Source organism: Anomaloglossus baeobatrachus, chromosome 2 (assembly GCF_048569485.1).
Source record: "Anomaloglossus baeobatrachus isolate aAnoBae1 chromosome 2, aAnoBae1.hap1, whole genome shotgun sequence".
Classification (NCBI taxonomy): Eukaryota; Metazoa; Chordata; class Amphibia; order Anura; family Aromobatidae; genus Anomaloglossus; species Anomaloglossus baeobatrachus.
Genome location: NC_134354.1, coordinates 452,790,417 through 452,812,096, shown reverse-complemented (window position 1 = coordinate 452,812,096; position 21,680 = coordinate 452,790,417). Strand labels below are relative to the sequence as shown.

General features: G+C 42.8%; 1 protein-coding gene across 1 annotated transcript in view; it reads left to right on the top strand.

Annotated features, from left to right (window-relative positions):
• The window catches only part of VPS53 (VPS53 subunit of GARP complex), a 338,297-nt gene that overhangs the window by 83,705 nt on the left and 232,912 nt on the right, over positions 1-21,680 (top strand). The window contains exons 5-7 of the mRNA XM_075336305.1: positions 15,257-15,343; positions 15,912-16,027; positions 19,704-19,823. Of these exons, the coding sequence (XP_075192420.1) occupies positions 15,257-15,343; positions 15,912-16,027; positions 19,704-19,823 (323 nt within the window). The remainder of the gene's footprint in view (positions 1-15,256; positions 15,344-15,911; positions 16,028-19,703; positions 19,824-21,680) is intronic.

Genomic DNA, 21,680 nt, shown 5'->3' with positions numbered 1-21,680 from the left:
TACATTTTGAGCCCCACGTAGTCTATATAAAGTATGAGCCTTAGCACTGCCCCTATATACAGTATGAGCCCCCTCATAGTTTCTATATGGTTTGAGCCCCATATAGCCCTCTGAATACAGTATGAGCAACCACATAGCCTCTATTTAAAGTATGACCCCCATATAGTCTCCTATATACAGCATGAAACCCTATATTACATATTTGCCTTGCTCCCCTGGTACTCTGCTCCAGTCTCCAGTGCCCTGACTCTCCCCTCAGAATCAATGTAGTGTTATTATCGCGTCTGCTGTCTCATACGCCCACGCTGATTGGTGGAATGTATTCATTGCTATCTGAATCCTGGGGATGCAGTTAGCAGTGACATCGGGACACTATGTGGCGGCTGGTTGGCCACTAGTTTTAGCCCTTTGGCTGTCTCTGTCCTCAGTCTGACTGTAACATGCAGAGGACCAGATGTGGCTGTGGGCTGCACTTTTCCTAGGTCTGATATAGGTCTGATTTCCTAGGTCTGATATATTAGATGGACCTTGAAGAAAGTACTCATTGAGAAATGGTACATGTGGGTCAGGTGACCCTGTGGCTGAAACACTAACAAGAGATTTGGGAAAGCTGTCATAATTACAAATAAATGCATATTAGTATTCTTTATCATTTTATATTCCTAAATATTTTTTTAAAGGGAACCTGTCAGGTGCAATATGCACCCAGAACCACGAGCAGTTCTGGTTGTATATTGCTAATCCCTGCCTAACCGTCCCTGTATCTAGTAGCATACATAAAGGTATCTTTAGAAAAAGTATTTCTAAAGATCTTTTATCATATGCTAATGATGCCAGTGACTAGTCCCCTGGGCGTTACTTCCCCTGACTAGTTCACCCTTTTAGTATGTTAGCACGCCCCTGTGGGCTTACTAACATGCTAATGAATGCGCATGTCAGAGGCCTGGTCGCGCTCACCTCTCTGCTGCTATCGCTGGTTTTCGGTTCAGTGCACATGATCAGAAGTCCCGGACTTCCACTTAGGCGTACTATGAAGCCGGATGTACGCGTCCCAGCTTCAAACTGGTGTAGTGCAAATATGATTGGAAGTCCGAGGACATTCTAATCTTGCCCACTGAGCCTAAAATCAGCGGTGGCAACTGAGGTGAAGAGCCACCATGCCGCTGACGCTGCGCAATCATTAGCATGTTAGCACACCCACAGGGGTGTACTTAGATGCTAAGGGGGCCAACTAGCCAAGGCAACTAACATCCTTGCGACTAGTCCCTGGCCCGCATTAGCATATGATAAAAGATCTTTAGAAATACTTGTTTCTAACGATCCCTTTATCTATGCTACTAAATACAGGGATGATTAAACAGGGATTAGCAATATGCATCCAGAACTGCCCATGGCTCTGGGTGCATATTGCATCTGACAGGTTCCCTTTAGCTAAAAAAAAAAACAGTTAATCAGTTGCAGCTCCCTGTATGCTGATCTGTTGCTGAAACTACCAATGCCTATTGCTCTACAGGGTATCCATTCATATTAGTCCACTAGTCAGCCCCACCTTTTGTACTTGATCTCCGCTGTGTCTGAATTACATGGATGAAAGTGCACACAGCATTACATTGAGTGATTTTTAATTACTCCATATTGCTGTGGAACCCTATCATAAATATTCATGTCTGGTCTGTAGAAATTCAATTATGATTGGAAGCCAATTATTGGACCCCTAAAACTAAATGTAGAGAACTAACAGATGAAGTGGATAATTTGGAATATATGTTTTTCATTGATCCCTCGGATAGAACTCAACGTAACTGGGAAGAAGCTCAGAAATTATACGTTGATCATTTATTAAACAGAGCAGAGAATAAAAGATTCTTTATTAAGCAGAAATAATTTGAGGAGGGAGAGCGTATTGTACAACTTCTTGCCACAATTATTAGGGCCCAGGAGGAGCCTCCTTACATTTTAATATTAAAGGATCAAAACGAGGTAACTGTTACAGAGAATGGGGATATACTCACTTGTGAATCCTATAAGAGCTATGCTAAGTTGATAATTCCTCACTAGAGGTGTTTCAAAAGGCACATAAAGCAGGCCATAACCCTCCTTCTGTGATTAAGGCAGTTGTTGTCCTTATTCTCAAACAGGGAAAAGATCCTAATTCCCCTGATTCCTACAAACCAATTTCTCTTCTCTCAAAAGACGTGAAATTGCTAGCCAAAGTTTTGGCACTTAGATAAATCATACATAGTGACCAGTTAGGGCTTAAGCCAAACAAATCCACAGCTATTCATTTGAGAAGACTTTTTTTAAACATGCAATTGAGTTCCTAGTGCACTGGTTGAAGGGCGGTGTTATCTTTAGATTCTGCTAAAGCATGTGACACTGTGGAATTGAACTTTCTATGGATGGTCCTTGAGAAGATGGGAATTGGCCCTAAATTTCATGCCTATGTTAAATTGCTGTATAATGAACCTTCTGCTAGAATACATGTCAATGGAGGATTGTCTGACAGATTGGCAATGAGGAGGGGCACGCGGCAGGGTTGTCCCTGTCTCCCCTTTTTTTTGCGATGGCTATAGAACTCTTGTTGTGTCTGATATGTGCTTATGTAGATGTGGCTGGGTAGAAGAACGGATATCTCTCTATACAGATAACATGCTCTTGTTTCTTGGGGACACTCCCTCATCCGTTAAGTTCATGGCTATTCTAAAAGGAGTTGGAAAATGGTCAGGGCTGCTCATAAACTGGGACAAATCAGTTCTTAAGACCTTAGATCTGTTACCGGACTGGCAGTCATTACACCATACAAATATTATCATGGTAAAAAAATTCAAATATCTGGGAGTTACGGTAACAGCAACGTCTCAAGACTATAGGAAGGGGTAATCCGATAAAAATGGTCCTTATGCCTCAGTTATGTACAGTGGGTACGGAAAGTATTCACACCTCTTTGCATTTTTCACTCTGTTTCATTGCAGCCATTTGGTAAATTCAAAAACGTTCAATTTTTTTTCTCATTAATGTACACTCTGCTCCCCATCTTGACAAAAGAAAAACAGATGTAGAAATTTTTGCTAATTTATTAAACAAGAAAAACTGAAATATCACATGGTCATAAGTATTCAGACCCTTTGCTCACTCATATTTAAGTCACATGCTGTCCATTTTCTTGTGATCCTCCTTGAGATGGTTCTACTCCCTCATTGGAGTCCAGCTGTGTTTAATTAAACTGATAAAACTTCATTTGGAAAGGCACACACCTGTCTATATAAGAGCTCACAGTGCATGTCAGACCAAATGAGAATCATGAGGTCAAAGAAACTGGCCAAGGTTACAAAATAATTTCTGCAGTACTCAAGGTTCCTAAGAGCACAGTGACCTCCATAATCCTTAAATGGTAGAAGTTTGGGACAACCAGAACTCTTCTTAGACCTGGCTGTCCAGCCAAAGGTGCGAGAGGTAAAGAAGAACCCCAAGTTAACTGTGGCTGAGCTCCAGAGATGTAGTAGGGAGATGGGAGAACGTTCCACAAAGTCAACTGTCATTGCAGACTTCCACCAGTCGGGTCTTTATGGCAGAGTGGCCCAATGGAAGCCTCTCCTAAGTGCAAGACATATAAAATCCCACATAGAGTTTGCAAAAAAAACACATGAACGATTATGTGGTCTGAGGAGACAAAGATAGCACTTTTTGATGATCATTCTAAGCGGTATGTGTGGAATCACCTACCCAATACAATCCCAACAGTGAAGCATGGTGGTGGCTGCATCATGCTAGGGGGGTGTTTTTCAGCTGCAGGGACAGGACGACTGGTTGCAATTGAAGGAAAGATTGATGCGGCAAAGTAGAGATATCCTGGGAACAAAATCTCTTCCAGAGTGCTCTGAGCCTCCGACTTTGCCGAAGGTTCACATTCCAACAAGACAATGACCCTAAGCACACAGCTAAAATAACAAAGGAGGTGCTTCAGAACAACTGTGACCATTCTTGACTGGCCCAGCCATAGCCCTGACCTAAATTCAATTGAGCATCTCTGGAGAGACCTGAAAATGGCTGTTCCCCACCATTCAACATCCAATCTGATGGAACTGGAGAGGAGCTGCAAGGAAGAATGGCAGAGAATCCCCAAATCCAGGTGTGAAAAACTACTTGTATCATTCCCAAGAAGACTCATGGCTGTAGTAGCTCAAAAGGGCGCTTCTACTCAATACTGAGCAAATGGTCTGAATACTTTATGACCATGTGATATTTCAGTTTTTCTTGTTTAATAAATTTTCAAAAAAAATCTAATTTTCTGTTCTTTTTTTCTGTCAAGATGGGGAGCAGAGTGTACATTAATGAGAAAAAAAATGAACTTTTCTGAATTTACCAAATGGCTTTAATGAAACAAAGAGTGAAAAATTTTAAAGGGGTCTAAATACTTTTTGTACCCACTGTATACTGCAGTATACACTGGTCTGGATTCCGGTGCATTATTTCCAATATTTCCAAAAAGCGCAGAGCCTATTTAGATCTTTGTAGTGGAAAAAGCAACAAGCTAGGATAAAGCTGCAATATTTTCAGAGGGATAAGACAGATGGAGGGTTGGCCATCCCTAATGCTTGGATTTACAATCTGGCTGCCCAAATTAAACAGCTGAAAGGGTGGGGTTGAGGAAATGATCAAATGAAAAGTGGACAACTAGTTAAAGAGATTACTCATTAGCGTGTCCCTATTTATTCTGTAGAGATGGGTGATGGGAAAACATTAGCTCCAGTACCAAAGTTGTCAATGATAAAGTATGGGACAGTGGAAAGGACATTTTGTATAGTAAAGGTTGTACAGTATTTACTCCGTTTTGGCATCATGTAATACGGCATGGAGATTATCTTTGCGTGTGAGGAGATAGGCGTTTACACCCTGGCCCAGATACAATCTGATAACATACTGAAGAGCTTTGAACAGTTACATAGAGTTTCATATACGTCATCATCCATTTTATCGATTTTTAAAACTCCGACATGCTCATATCTGGCTGTAGGGCATAATTACTTGGTCAGTTGTGTATTGGGTATAGAGCAATGAAAGGACTTACAAGCGCATCTCAATAAATCAGAATATCATCAAAAAGTTAATTTATTTCCGTAATTCAATACAATCAGGGAAACGCTCATATTATATAGCCATTATAAACAGAGTGATCTCTATCAAGTGTTTATTTCTGGTAATGTTGATGATTATGGCTTATAGCCAATGAAAACGCAAAAGTTATCTCAGAAAATTAGAATAATTACTACAAAACACCTGCAAAGGCTTCCTAAGCATTTAAAATGGCCCCTTAGCCTGGTTCTATAGGCTACACAATCATGGGGAAGACTGCTGACTTGACAGCTGTCCAGAAGGCAGTCATTAACACACTTCAAGTAGGGTAAGCCGCAAAAGGTCATTGCTTAAGAAGTTGGCCGTTCACAGAGTGCTGTATCCAAGCATATTAATGGAAAATTGAGTGGAAGGAAAAAGTGTGGTAGAAAAAAGGTGCACAAGCAATCGGGATAACCACAGCCTTGATAGGATTGTTAAGAAAAGGCTATTCAAAAATTTGGGGGAGATTCACAAGGAGTGGACTGCTGCTGGAGTCAGTGCTTCAAGAGCCACCACACACAGACTTATCCAGGACATGGGCTACAACTGTCGCATTCCTTGTGTTAAGCCACTCATGACCAATAGACAATGCCAGAAGCGAACCTGGGCCAAGGAGAAAAAGAACTGGACTATGTCTGAGTGGTCCAAGGTGGTGGTTTCAGATGAAAGTCAATTTTGCATTTTATTTGGAAATCCAGGTCCCAGAGTCTGGATGAAGAGTGAAGAGCTGATCTCCTCCATGCAACGCTGCATTGATGCAGTAATTCATGCAAAAGGAGATGTCTATTACTCAATGCTCATCTCATACATATGATGTGGAAATTCAGTATGATTGGCCCATTCTGGAATAAAGTCTTGGACATAATCCATAGAAGCTATGGTATAGCAATGAAACCTCAACCCAAACTATATGTACTGGATATTGATCCGGATCTCCGGTAGTAATTATTTTATCCAGAATATTCTATGCTGCTAGAAAAACTATTGCTTCCCTCTGGATACAGTCTGCTCCCCCATCAACAGGTGAATTTATTAACAGTCAATGGATTTATTCGCTTAGAAAAAGGTGTGTATAAAAAAAAAATGTGATTAAAAAGCTTGAAAACATCTTGGGTCCATAGATTAATACTCCTGGATTAGGCTATGTGCGGACGCTGCATCTTTATGGTGATCACAAAGATGCATGTTTTTGGTCCCAAAAAAACGCAGCCTCGACATGCATTTTTTGTCTGGTTTTACTGCGTTCTTTTAACGCGTTTTTGCCCAAAGCATTTAAGTCAAATCTATTGACTGGAAGGGCTCAAAAATGCAGAAATAATTGAGATACTGCATCTTTGTGGTCACCACAGCCCAAAAAAAGCTGCAACGTGCGCACAGCAAAACTGAAATCTCATAGACCTTGCTGGGGAAGGAAATGTATGCAGTCTTGGGCCCAAAACTGCACCCAAAAAAAAGCGTAAAAAAATGCAGTGTGCGCACAAGGCCTTAACATCAAACGTCCCACTGTTGGAAAATCTATTCATGTAAGCATAATAAAGTACAGTAACTTTCCCCTTCCAGGCTTTATGTGGACATTAATGGACTTTTGTTGGCGGATAATTTCCGTTCTAAAGTTGGTTCCATATTGGTTTACATTTGGACTTCACTAAATTTATATATTATCACTGGGCATTGCAGGAGTTACTTTCTCGTCCTGTGTTTTGACGGTGGGGTGGGAACACTTTTTTTTGTATTATTACTTCTATGGGTTTTTTTTCTTGGGTTATAGTTATTAGTATTTGGAAAAGCTTTAATAAAAAAAATATCTGATTTAAAAAAAGTGGAATCATATACAGTATGCATGATCTATTTGAAATCCAAAGAATATTTTTTTAATATTATGAAGAAATACCAGAGGTAGTATCTTCTATAGATGCTGAACGTTTTTCTGTCGGCTCTCTTCTGCACTTTGGTCAGTTTAAAGTCTCAGAAATTGTAGTACAGGGCTGAATATTTGGCTCCCTTTACATTGGCACTGAAAAGTAGTGATCCGCGCTGGTGCCAGCACTAATTTAATCCATGTTATGGTTGTCTCTGATGTATCCACTTGATTAACTAAATTGATTTAAATTTTAGGGTAGGTCCCGTATAATGTAATCCAAATGAGAATCTTCACTAAGTCATCGCCAATTTTTGGTTCTATATAATATTGAAAAAATCTGTCTCCATATAAAATGGCACATATGGTGTGTGGATAATACAGTATATTGATTTTTATAAAGGGGACGTTTATAAAAAGCATTGCAACCAGAATCATTTGCACATAGTTTTGTTAGCACTTTCCCAAAGTCTCAGTTAAAGGGAACCTGTCAGGTCCTGTATGCACCCAGATCCAAGAGCGGTTCTGGGTGTGCATTTCTGATCCTTGCCTAGCAGTCCTAGCCTATACTAGCATAGATAAAGGGATCTTTAGAAAAAGTATTTCTTTATATCCATTATCTTATGCTAATGAGGCCAGGGACTAGTCGCAAAGGTGTTAATTCCCTTGGCTAGTAGGCTCCATTAGAATGTAAGCACGCCCTATGGGCGTGCTAATGTGCCAATGAATATGCAGCACCAGAGGCATGGTCGCTCTCAACTTCCTGCTGCTGCTGTGGCAGACGCTGGATTTCGGCTCAGTGCGCATGATCAAAAGTCCTGGGACTGTCGGTCATGCGCACTACACCAGTATGAAGCCAGAACGCATACACCCGCCTTTATAGTGCGCATGACTGCTTCCAGGTCCACTCATTAGCTTTCATGTATCATCACTGCTTCCCCCACCCACCATCTCTCACAGTGCCTGTGATTGGTTGCAGTCATACTTCTGGCTTCTGTGATTTGGTTGTGGAGTCGAAAAAGAAATAATTGGGAAAAAAATGTCGTATGGTCCCCCGTTTATTAATACCCAGCACATATAAAGAAGATTGTTACAGACTGCATACCCCCAGCTGTGCATGTTATGTTGGCTGTGTATCAAATACAAGGGATTATTTAAATAAATAATAAAAAAATTGTGTGGTCTCCCTCAATTTTGATAGCCAACCAAAAGAAAGCCGACAGCTGGGGGCTGGTATTTTCAGGCTAGCAATGCTGTTGGTTATTGTGCCTTCCCCAGCCTAAAAATAGCAACCCCGTAGCTACCCCTGAATTTTCACATCCATTTGATGCGTCCGTCTCATCCTGATTGTCCTGCTGCGGTGGCAATCTGGGTAATATACAGGTTTAATGACAGGCTTAATGTACAGGTTTAATGACAGCTGTGATTTGTCACAAAATCATAGCTGCCATCAAGCCCGAGGTCAGTAATAGGTAGGGGTCTAAGAACCCCCCCCCCATTACTAACCTTGTTAGTAAAAAGAAATAAACACCTAACACAGAAAAAAATCCTTTATTTAAAAAATAAAAACAAAAAACCCTCTTTCTCCAGTTTATTTTTACACTCCACAACCAATTAGATGAGAATTATTGTGTAGTGTTTGTAAAAACAAGACCTTTTGCAATTTACTGTTTGATAAGATTTTTATCAAATCTATTCAGTCCAGCTTCAGTGCTGCGCTCACAAGCTAGACATTAGCAGTGGTCGGTCTCCTAGGCAATGAGCAGTAAACAAAAGTGTTACGATCTCAAAAACTTTTACAAATCTAAAAAAAATCAAACAGTAAATTGCAAGAGTGTTTTGTTTTTAGAAGCACTATCCAACCACACTTATGAAGATGGGAGTACTCTTGATAAGCATACCTCCAGTTATGCCGAAAAACAGTTATACCATACCTCCCAACCGTCCCGGATACAGCGGGACAGTCCCTCTTCTGAGCCTTTGATCCCGAGTCCCGCGCGTGAGGCTGTTTGTCCCGGGCTCCACCCACCCACTGTAGCCCCGCCTCGCTGTTTCTCCCTTCTATTCATTACAGAGTCGAGAGTCGAAGCGCGCACCTTGAAACTCCTGTGACTGCTGCTGAGGTATGAATCACCCCCTGCAGCAGAGCGACCCCCCCTCCCCCAGAGCGGACATCCCCAGCCCGGAGTGGATCCCCTGCACCAGAGCCGACCCCCCCCTCCCCCAGAGCGGACATCCCCAGCCCGGAGTGGATCCCCTGCACCAGAGCCGACCCCCCCCTCTCCCCCCCTCCCCCAGAGCGGACATCCCCAGTCCCGGAGCCTGCGTTTCCCTGCAGCTGTTCTCTGATTCCCCGTGTGCGGCTTCTCACTGCTGCAGACACGCGGGGAGTCAGGAAGCTGAGTAGACCTTGCAATCAGCACTTCTCTCTCCTGCAGATAGCACTGGCCAGTAATAACCTATGCAGAGTGGCATCTGCAGGCTTCTATTAGCTTACCGATCAGTGGTCTCCTGCCTGTGGAGCAGAGCTGCTGGGTCCTAGCTTCCCAACAGCTTCAGCTCTGCTTTATCCTGGCTCCCCTACCAGTTAAAGGGAAACTGTCAGCAGAAATTTCACAATAAAAATAAAAGATTCCCCTCTGCAGCTCCTGGGCTGCTTCTGGAAAGGTTCCTGTTGCTATTGTGCCCCCTTTGAGACCTACAAAAATACTTTATGAAGTCTTACCTTTTTGTATGCAAATGTGTTTTTATGGTCACGGGGGCGGGCTGTCTGGTGTCCGTTATTCCCCCTCCTGCCGCTTTACGCAGTCCCCCATTGCTCATTTACATACACAAGAACGCCTTCCTCATGTAACTGTCCTCCCGAAGTTTTGCGCATGTGAACGCTTTTTCAGGTGATTGCGCAGGCGCGAGATTATGGGCGGCGCTGTGATTGTCATCAGCAGCGTTAACCAAGTACCCGCCCATAATCTCGTGCCCGCACTTTTCCCTCTGACTCCACCGTTATGCGCAAGTGCTGGCCATATGAACCATGTTACCTATTACTTCTTGCACGAGATTATGGGCGGGTACTTGGATGACTTTGCTGATGACAATCACAGCGCCGCCCATAATCTCGCGCCCACAGTAATAGGTAACATGGTTCATATGGACAGTGCTTGCGCATAACGGTGGAGGCAGAGTGAGAAGCGCGGGCACGAGATTATGGGTGGGTACTTGGATGACGCTGCTGATGACAATCACAGCGCCGCCCATAATCTCGTGCCTGCGCAATCCCCTCAAAAGCGTTCACACTTTGCACAGTGCTCAGTCCCGCGAGAGTGGCACTGGGCATGCACAAAACTTCAGGAGGACAGTTACATGAGGAAGGCGTCATCATGTATGGAAATGAGCAATGGGGGACGGCGTACAGCGGCAGGAGGGGGAATAACGGACGCCAGACAGCCCGCCCCCGTGACCATAAAAACAGATTTGCATACAAAAAGGTAAGACTTCATAAAGTATTTTTTTAGGTCTCAAAGGGGGCACAATAGCAACAGGAACCTTTCCAGAATGCAGCCCAGGAGCTGTAGAGGGGAATCTTTTTATTTTTTTTGCTAAATTTCTGGTGACAGGTTCCCTTTAAAGGGAACCTATCAGGTGCAATCTGCACTCAGAGCCAGGAGCAGTTCTGGGTGTATATTGCTAATCCCTCCCTAACTGTCCCTGTATACACTAGCATAGATAAAGGCATCTATAGAAAAAGTATTTTTAAAGAGCTTATATCTTATGCTAATTAGCGCGGGGACTAGTCCCAAGGGCGTTACTTCACTTGGCAGGTCGGCTCACATAGCGTGTTAGTACTCACACAGGGGCGTAATAACATGCTAACATGCTATGCGAGCCGACTAGCCAAGTGAAGTAACGCCCTTGTGACTAGTCCTCGCGCTCATTAGCATAAGATATAAGATCTTTAAAAATATTTGTTCTTGATCTCTTTATCTATGCTAGTGTATACAGGGACGGTTAGGCAGGGATTAGCAATATGTACCCAGAACTGCTCCTGGCTCTGAGTGCATATTGCACCTGACAGGTTCACTTTAAAGGGAACCTGTCACCAGATTTGGGGCCTATAAGCTGCGGCCACCACCAGTGGGATCTTATATACACATTCTAACATGCTGCATACCTCCCAACCGTCCCGGATACAGCGGGACTTTCACGCTTTACGTTGTTTGTCCCGTTGCCACGGGCTGGACGACCGGCTCCCGGGCTCCGCCCACCCACTCTCTCTCCGCCTCCCTGCTTTTCCCTCCTACCATCCTAGTAGACGTGGCATAGAGAGGAGCGCTGCCTGTGCTGCTGCTGGTACAGTAAACTAATCTCCCCAGCGCTGATTTCCCTCCCTCCCCCCTCACCCCCGGCCGGAGCCTGTCTGTGCGGTCGGCCGGCCGCCTGTCTGTGCGGTCGGCCGGCCGCCTGTCTGTGCGGTCGGCCGGCCGCCTGTCTGTGCGGTCGGCCGGCCGCCTGTCTGTGCGGTCGGCCGGCCGCCTGCCGCCTGTCTGTGCGGGCGGCCGGCCGCCTGTCTGTGAAGGCGACCGGCTGCCTCTCTGTTCAGGCCGCCTCTTTGTGCAGTCGGCCCGCGCCTCTCTGTGCGGCGGCCCGCTGCCTGTCTGTCCGGGCGCCCCCCGCTGCCTGTCTGTGCGGGCGGCCCGCCGCCTCATTGTGCGGGCGGCCCGCCGCCTCTCTGTGCGGGCGGCTGGCCGCCTCTCTGTGCGGGCGGCCCGCCGCCTGTCTGTGAAGGCGGGCGGCTGGCCGCCTCTCTGTGCGGGCGGCCCGCCGCCTGTCTGTGAAGGCGGGCGGCCAGCCGCCTGTCTGTGAAGGCGACCGGCCGCCGTGTCCGTGCTGGAGGCCCGCCGGCTGCCTGCGTGTCCGTGCTGGAGGCCCCGCCGGCTGCCTGCGTGTCCGTGCTGGAGGCCCCGCCGGCTGCCTGCGTGTCCGTGCTGGAGGCCCCGCCGGCTGCCTGCGTGTCCGTGCTGGAGGCCCCGCCGGCTGCCTGCGTGTCCGTGCTGGAGGCCCCGCCGGCTGCCTGCGTGTCCGTGCTGGAGGCCCGCCGGCTGCCTGCGTGTCCGTGCTGGAGGCCCGCCGGCTGCCTGCGTGTCCGTGCTGGAGGCCCGCCGGCTGCCTGCGTGTCCGTGCTGGAGGCCCGCCGGCTGCCTGCGTGTCCGTGCTGGAGGCCCCGCCGGCTGCCTGCGTGTCCGTGCTGGAGGCCCCGCCGGCTGCCTGCGTGTCCGTGCTGGAGGCCCCGCCGGCTGCCTGCGTGTCCGTGCTGGAGGCCCCGCCGGCTGCCTGCGTGTCCGTGCTGGAGGCCCGCCGGCTGCCTGCGTGTCCGTGCTGGAGGCCCGCCGGCTGCCTGTGTGTCCATGCTGAATGGGTGTGGATGGGGAGTGGATATGGGCGTGACTGTGAAATGGGTGTGGTTAGGGGGCGTGGCCTAAAAATTTGCCGCGGCGCGCTGTGCGCGCCGCAAACTTTGTCCCTCTTTTCCTTCTTTAAAAGTTGGGAGGTATGGTTATACTGCAGTGCTAGAGATGGAAACCTGGGAGACAATATGGACCTTAACCTGTCCAGGCAGGTATTGAGGCCAAAACTGTTAATGAAAATGATTAAGAAAGAGCATTATAAACACAATAATCATTTTTTTTTCTGCACATCTGGAGGTACTTTTTAAAAGGAATCTTTTGTCAGGTTTTTGCTTTGCAATCTGAGAGCAGCATGATATAGTGGCTGAGACCCTGATGCCACCAATGTCACTTGCTGGTCAGCTTGCTTTCATTTTGATACAATCAATGTTTTCTCTGCTACAGATCTAGTGTTCAAAATGCTGAGCTCTGTATAACCAAGCCCACACCACGGATTAATAATGTACTGTGTACACAGAAAGTGGCCAGACCGCTGCTAATCAGTGGTGGGGGCAGAGTTACACAGAGCAGTTGACTATATGATACATGATTATATATATATATATATATATATATATATATATATATATATATGAAAAAAGAATAAAACCAGGGATTCCCAGCCTGTCTCCCTTGCCGGTACTTGCCTGACTTCAAACTGGGCTGGCAGCACCTCCCAATGTGAATAGCTGTGTATCTGTTCATGATGCACATTGGGAGGTTTTGCCAGTCCAGTTTGAAGTCAGGCAAGTACCGGCATGGGAGACCGGCTGGGAATCCCTGGTTTCATTCTTTTTCCTTATATTTAATATGGAGTGATGCCCTGTCTGACTTACTCTGCACTCCGACCCCCACCATGTTCATTAGCCTCTTGTGGTCACCTGCTGATCTTGTGTAGGTTTTTAAGAAGCCCAAAAAGATGTAGTATAGAGTAGGACCCAACAAAGGAGGGTGCCGTGAAGGGGTGCTGGGCTAATATTATAATGGCCATTCTGATATTCTAAATACCTCCAATTTCTTCATTAGGTTGTGTATTTTTGTGCTATTGCAGAGTGCGACTGTTTTTTTCTATGTGTGTATGCATGTATGTGTGTGTATGTATGTGTATGTATATATATATATATATATATATATATATATACACACACACACATATACAGTATGTGTGTATACTGTGTGTGTGTGTGTGTGTGTGTGTGTGTGTATATATATATATATATATATATATATATATATATATATATATATATATATATAGATATATATAGATATATATATATATATAGATATATATATATATATAGATATGTATGTATATATATATATATATATATATATATATATATATATATATATATATATATAGAGATATATATATATAGATATATATAGATAGATACAGTACAGACCAAAAGTTTGGACACACCTTCTCATTCAGAGAGTTTTCTTTATTTTCAGGACTCTGAAAATTGTAGATTCACATTGAAGGCATCAAAATTATGAATTAATACATGTAGAATGAAATACTTAAAAGTGTGAAGCAACTGAAAATATGTCTTATATTCTAGGTTCTCCAAAGTAGCCACCTTTTGCTTTGATTACTTCTTTGCACACTCTTGGCATTCTCTTGATGAGCTTCAAGAGGTAGTCATCGTAAGTGGTCTTCCAACAGTCTTAAAGGATTTCCCAGAGATGCTTAGCACTTGTTGGCCCTTTTGTCTTCACTCTGCGGTCCAGCTCACCCCAAATCATCTCGATTGGGTTCAGGTCTGGTGACTGGAGACCAGATCATCTGGCGTAGCACCCCATCTCTCTCCTTCTTAGTCAAATAGCCCTTACACAGCCTGGAAGTGTGTTTTGGGTCATTGTCCTGTTGAAAAATAAGTGATGGTCCAGTTAAACGCAAATCGGATGGAATAGCATGCCGCTGCAAGATGCTGTGGAAGCCATGCTGGTTCAGTATGCCTTCCATTTTGAATAAATCCCCAACAGTGTCACCAGCAAAGCACCCCCACACCATCACACCTCCTCCTCCATGCGTCACGGTGGGAACCAGGCATGTAGAGTCCATCCGTTCACCTTTTCTACAAAGGCACGGTGGTTGGATCCAAAGATCTGAAATTTGGACTTATGAGACCAAAGCACAGATCTGCACTGGTCTAATGTCCATTTCTTGTGTTCCTTAGCCCAAACAAGTCTCTTCTGCTTGTTGCCTGTCCTTAGCAGTGGTTTCCTAGCAGCTATTTTACCATGAAGGCCTGCTGCACAAAGTCTCCTCTTAACAGTTCTTCTAGAGATTAGAAGGTGTGTCCAAACTTTTGGTCTGTACTGTGTATGTATATGTGTATATATAATATATAATATATATATATATATATATATATATGTATATATATATATATATATGTATATATAAATAGTACATGTGTAATTTTGTTCTCATGAAGAGCAGTGGTTAAGATATCAAGTTCTCTTCCATCGATGGATGATCTATGTTTGAACATGAGAAACCAAAATGCAGATATTTATATAGATAGTATTTTAGAGAATGATGGAATTTGCTTGGCAAGAACAAATTGTTCTTCTTTTATCTTGTTTATTATCATAAATTCTAGATTAAGAAAGTGTTTAGAAGTGCACAATATTGTATATATAAAATGTTCAAGTGAAAAGTTATATACACAAGGCTTTATTTACATTTATACGCTATATGAGTAACATGATTCAAGTGGACGCTGGCTGGATTAAATACATTGTTCCGAATTTGCATCTTAAATAATAAATACTGTCATCTTTACATAGAATTGATGAATTGCTGATGATCTTTGCTTTTCATTCTCAGGCTTTGGAAGAGGCTCAGAAAGCTATACAGCAACTGTTCGGCAAGATCAAAGACATCAAGGACAAAGCTGAGAAGTCTGAGCAAATGGTAAATAGACTGTTCGTTAGATGTTAATAGCACTATACATCAAGATGGTTTCATATAGGATCTCCTCTGAAAGCTCCAACAGACAGCTTAAAAATATACTATATGGGTTTGTATGTATATACTATATCTGCATGTACACCATGTACATGACACCATGTACAATATATATATACGGTATATAGATATATATATATGTCAGCACTGTAGAATTGGACTTTATTTGATGAAGCATGTAATATTACCTTCTAAAATTCAGTAATTAGCCTGCTTTTCTTTGTACAAAACAAGACCGATTATGAGTAAACTGAACAGTTTGAAGCAAAGTTTGGAAAACTATGAATCTTTATTTCCAGTATGGAACCTGGCAAAGATATTGTCATAATTAGGTTAGGCGTAATATGGGATACTTGCATGCCATCTGTCACCTAGAGAGTGCTTTATTACTCCAGGGTGTAACTGCCTCTTAGAAATTGTACCATAATTAGTGACAATTTAGGTTTAAAATTAAATTACTCTCATTTTCAATTGCAAATTCCATCATTAACCAACATTGTATTCCTCTTCCAAGGTGAAAGAAATCACACGGGATATTAAGCAGTTGGATCATGCCAAGCGCCATTTGACCACATCAATTACAACACTGAACCATCTACACATGCTGGCTGGAGGAGTTGACTCATTGGAGTAAGCTTGTTAGCTGTGCTGACTTCACTGATATTCTTGTGACCACTTAAATTTCAGTTGCAGGTTCTCCCTTTGCTCTACACAACAGTTTTCTGTAGTTCCACTTAGCTTTCTAGATACTGCCGTAACATCAGGACCACCTGTCTGATAGTGTGCATGTCCCCATTGTGCAGCTAAAACATCTATGACTTGCCAAGATCTCTGAAGGTGTGCTGTGGAGTCTGGCACTAAGGAGTTAGCAGCAGAAGCTTGTAATCTAAGGGTATGTTCCCATGATCAGGACTCACTGCGTCCTGGACACAGCGGGTCCTGGCCTGCGGGGCCGCGAGTCTCCTCCACAGGAGATTGCAGGAGACCGCAGCTGCTTGTACCCATGATCAAGGTTCAGTGCGCTGTGGTCTCCTGCTTGTGTTCTTTCTACCGAGAACACTTGCGAATTCGCAGCAAACAATTGACATGGTACGGTATGGAATGATGCACCGTAGGTCAGTGTTTGCTGCCGAAAAACAAGCCCAGAAATCCCGTCCAATATGCTTGTACTGTACAACACAGCATTTTGGACGCAGCTGAAGCATGCTACGTCCAAAACGCTGCAAACACTGATCGTGGACATCAGGGCTGTGGAGTCGGTAAGCCAAACCTTCGACTCCGACTCCGACTCCGACTCCTCAAATTCTCTTGCACCGACTCCGACTCCGGCTCCGACTCCGACTCCGGCTCCGACTCCGACTCCTACATATATTGCTTATAGTTAGGTGAAAAATTTATTGTAGTACATGAATATGTGTATGTGAACATCAGACATTTAATAATTTTTATGATACAATAATCAAGATATTTGGATAGAACATAAAATATATTTATTGGAATACAACTTTAGAACACAAAAAACTGTAATAAATTGTAAATATGTAATACACTATGTAATATACAGTAGATTACATATATATCTTGTGTGTGTGTATATACACTGTATATATATATATATATTATATATATTACATATTTACAATTTATTAGTTTTTTTGTGTTCTAAAGTTGTATTCCAATAAATATTTTATGTTCTATCCAAATATCTTGATTATTGTATCATAAAAACAATTAAATGTCTGATGTTCACATTGTACTACAATAAATTTTTCACTTAAATATAAGCATTATACTAAATGTTGTTATTTAGTAAAATATTCAGCACATTCTGCATTGCACTCCTGTCCCCAATTTATTATATATTTTAGGAGTCGGAGTCGGTGCATTTTATACCGACTCCGACTCCGACTCCGACTCCACCAAAATGAGCTCCGACTCCGACTCCGACTCCACGACTCCGACTCCGACTCCACAGCCCTGGTGGACATGCACGCTTACAAGTTTAAATATGGGTTCTTCATGGATCAGAATTTTTTTTTTCTCCTTACTCTATAAATGTTCAATCACATTCAGATTTGGGGAATTTCAAGGCCAATTGAACACCTTGAACTATTTTTCATGTTCCTCAAACCATTACTGAATGATTTCTGAAGTGGGGTATGGAATAGTTTTCTGCTGAAAGAGGCCATTTATAATTGGTGTGAATCAATGTCTAACAATCACAGGCCAGTAATCTGTGATTGTTAGACGGGAACCCTCTGAGATCTGCCGCTTATATCCTGGCATTTGTGACTTTTTTCATTAGTCGGCCCAGCATGACGTCTTCATCATGAGGTGATGCGAATGTGACATTGTGCCAAACTAGCTTATAAAAAGAAGTAGGAGGCACCTCTCAAGGATCCAATCCAGTAACCTCAGATAACCAACGTGGCTGTTGGACTAAAGGCCCCGTTACACGCAACGACATCGCTAACGAGATATCACTGGGGTCACGGAATTTGTGACGCACATCCGGCCTCGTTAGCAACGCCGTTGCGTGTGACACGAGCGACCGCTAACGATCCCAAATACTCACAAAATCGTTGATTGGTGACACGTCGTTCATTATCCAAATATCGTTGCTCGTTCTGGACGCAAGTTGTTCGTCGTTCCTGAGGCAGCACACATCGCTACGTGTGACACCCCGGGAACGACGAACAACAGTGTTCCTGCGTCCTCCGGCATCGAGGTGGAATTTTGATTTTTAATTGCTCTTTGTCTGCAGTGGGGTCTTCCTGGGTCTCCTGCCATAGTGTTATTCATTTAATTCAAATATTGACGGATAGTTTTCATTGACACTAATACACAGCTTGAATTTCTTGGAATTTTGATTGTGGCTACTTATCCACCATCCGGACTATCCTGAGTTACTACTTGTCATCAATTTTTCTCTGCCGTTCACGTCCAGGAGATTAGCTATAGTGCCATGGGACTGTTAACTTCTCGATTATGTTGTGCACCATGGACAAATGAACCTCAAGATCTCTGGAGATGGACTTGTAATCTTGAGATTGTGGTTCTCAAGATTTTAGTTCTCAAGTCCTCAGACAATTCTCTTCTCTTTCTGTTCTCCATGCTTCATGTGAAACACACAGACACAATGCATAGATTGAGTCAACTTCTCCCCTTTATCTGATTTCAGGTGTGATTTTCATATTGCCCACATCTGTTACTTGCCACAAGTGAATTCGTAGTACCATCAAATGCTTGAAAAAAAGTTGTTTACCCACGATTTTGGAAAGTTGCAAACATTTTTGTCTGGCCCATTTTCGGGGTTTTGTGTGAAATTATGTCCAATGTTCTTCTTTTCGCTGTCTTTTTTTTTTTTTTTTGTGTTGTTCCAATTCACGCATAGGAAATAAACGAGTATAACAATGCGTAATTGCAATAATTTTCTGGGAAAAAAAATACTTAATTTTCTGGAATAATTTCAAAGGTGCCATCACTTTTGGCCACTACTGTATGTAGGAAGCTGCGATGCGTTGTCTAGCATGGCCAGCAGTTTTTGCTGCCTTTTCCTGCTCTCATGTGGTATTGGACTGGATGGGCTATCCTTTCTTCCTACACCTTTGAGCCTTGGTACCCATAACCCTGTTTCCTCAAAACTCATTATTTTGGCCATTACCGAACGCGTTGTCTAGTTAACATAATTTGTTGATTATCAGTGTCATACTGATCCTTACACGTGCCCATTTTTTTTTTTTTTGCTTTTCACACATCTACTTCAAGAACTGACTGTTCATTTTCTGCCTAATGCTTACTTTTGACTTATATGATCTACGCTGAGCATTATTTGAGGTTTCCGTTAATATCCCCCAAAAATTATATTCTAACGGGAACCTCTGCACAGCCATTCACTTGAATGGATCTGGTGGAGTCACTATGGACTATGATCAGTATGGCATCCGTCCGGGCAGTATTAATTTTCGTTAGAAATGCACAAAAAATGGTTGTCTTTGTGCACGCTGGAAGAAAATAACTATTGTAGGGATGGTGGCCATCAGCTCCATAGTGGCAATATCTTGGTTTCCGTCAGATTACAGTTTTTCTGGGATTGTGAAGGAAACACTGACATATAGTGCTCAGCATAGAGCACTGTATAAGTGTGAACCTTCCCTAATATGTGACATGGTCAAGAGATAATCAGTGTTATTCCGTTCAATGATTTTGGCTGAGCACTATTTATATGCAATATGTGTATCTACCAAGATGCTTAATTAGCTATGTTTTATGCATGAATGAAATACTTTTTTTTTCCTTTTATAAGAGCTATGACAAGAAAAAGGCAATATGGCGAGGTTGCCAACCTTCTCCAAGGAGTGGTAAATGTGCTGGAGCACTTTCAAAAGTATATGGGTATACCACAGATTCGACAACTCTCAGAAAGGTAAGTCTCCTAGCTAACGTGATATCAAACCGTAACCTACAGATTCAATTACATTGGCTGATTTTTGTTAATATTCACTTTTTTGTGAGCAGTGGTAAAAACGATTGGCCAGTGTGAATAAGAGAAAATAATCACTTTTTGGGTAATAATGGGGCATGGCTCACAGGGTGATTATGCAGCACTGCCTAAAGACAACCCCCCCCCCACCGCCCCGCCCCCGAGAGAGCCCGGTGAGCCACCACCCTTGATAAAGTCCACAAAAAAAGGCTCCTTTTTCTGGAACCATATGTCAGATTTACAGAAAGTAAAAAACTAAACACTCAAGGGAACAATGGGAAAACGATAAGTGCAAAAACTGCCCACTTTTGACATGATCATAGATCCTCTTTAAGAAAAAGGGGGAAAACCTAATAAGGGCTGCCCTGATTCAGATATTGAGGCTAGAGCTGATGGTTATGATGTATTTTATAACACATATTTCCCCAAAATGTCCCCGTAATTTGAACATAACAGCACATATATACAAACTGTTATCAACTTTACTTAGTAACCGCTAAAGTCAGAATACTAAGCCACTTGCCTTTAAAGTCCTTTGTAGGCAATTGTTGTGGTCAATTATGTTGTAGATTTTCCTACTCTGTTATTTGTCCCCAGTGTATTTCTAGAAGATTGGTTAAGCCTCCCTATTGCCATTTAATGTAATCTCCTTTCAGGCCACCTCCACACGGCTCACAATCAATTATACATTTCCATCGTATGTCCTCTGTCTCTTTCTTATCAGTGGAAACATTTGGAAGCATGGAGCAATTTTAAGGTTTCTCAGGCATTGATCGCTCCAGGATAGATGAGGGTGCTGATGCCATCTCTCTTTTGAAATGTCAATGGGAAACATGAAGGATAGTTTAGCTCTGATATTTTTAGTTGTATCTTTGCTGAGCCTCCTTCCTGATGTTTACATTTCGATAACCGTTCCATCTGGTTATGATAGGAATCGGGATTTGTACGGAAATGAAAGGCACACCCTGTTCATTGCTTACATCTCCAGTGTTCAGAATAAGGAAATCTATTTTGTGCAAGCCAGAATAAATAGACACACGGGCAGTTGCTTCTAATTTCCTTCAGTGACAACAGCTAAAATTGGGTACTTCCATATTAGTTCTACATATATAAAATACATTTTATATAAACCAGACATAAAACTCAAGACTTGGGAAGATCATCCGTTAAATTCTGTAAATTAAAAATGAGCCTTCCGGCAAGATTTACCATCATCAAATTAAGTCTAATGGAATCTATCAGGATGTGCAAATTTGTATTATCTTTGTGTTAAAATTAATAAGTTTTACACACTTTAGTTCTAAATCGGTTCATTAATTTTAAGCAATTTGGATGTATGCCAATTTTGTTCAGAAAATACTTGATTTTTCCTATTTTTTTCTTTAATTTTTCAAAAAGAGGAAATTTAATAATGAAAACGTATAGTACCTGTAGATGTCTTAAAAGAAAACCTGAACTTAGAAATTTGTGTTAAAAGGAAATATGAAAATACACCAGTTTTTTATTGTTGGGTTTTTTTTTTAACATACTCCTGACCAGTTATGCAGAAATCATAGTTTCCATCTACTCTTTAGTTACATTTTAAAGATGGTCGGGATCAGACGTTTACAATCTCCACCTCCTAGTGCAGACTGAACAGAGGGGGAGGCTCCTGCTGCAGCCAGTTGCTTTAGAATTTATAAAAGTGAAAAGAAGGCTGGAAGTAATAGGCTGATCTTCTTAAGTCACCTGTCACCCACCATACATAGTATATAGTTGTCAGGCAACAGCTATTTTTCCAAAGTCTTTCATACAAAGGAA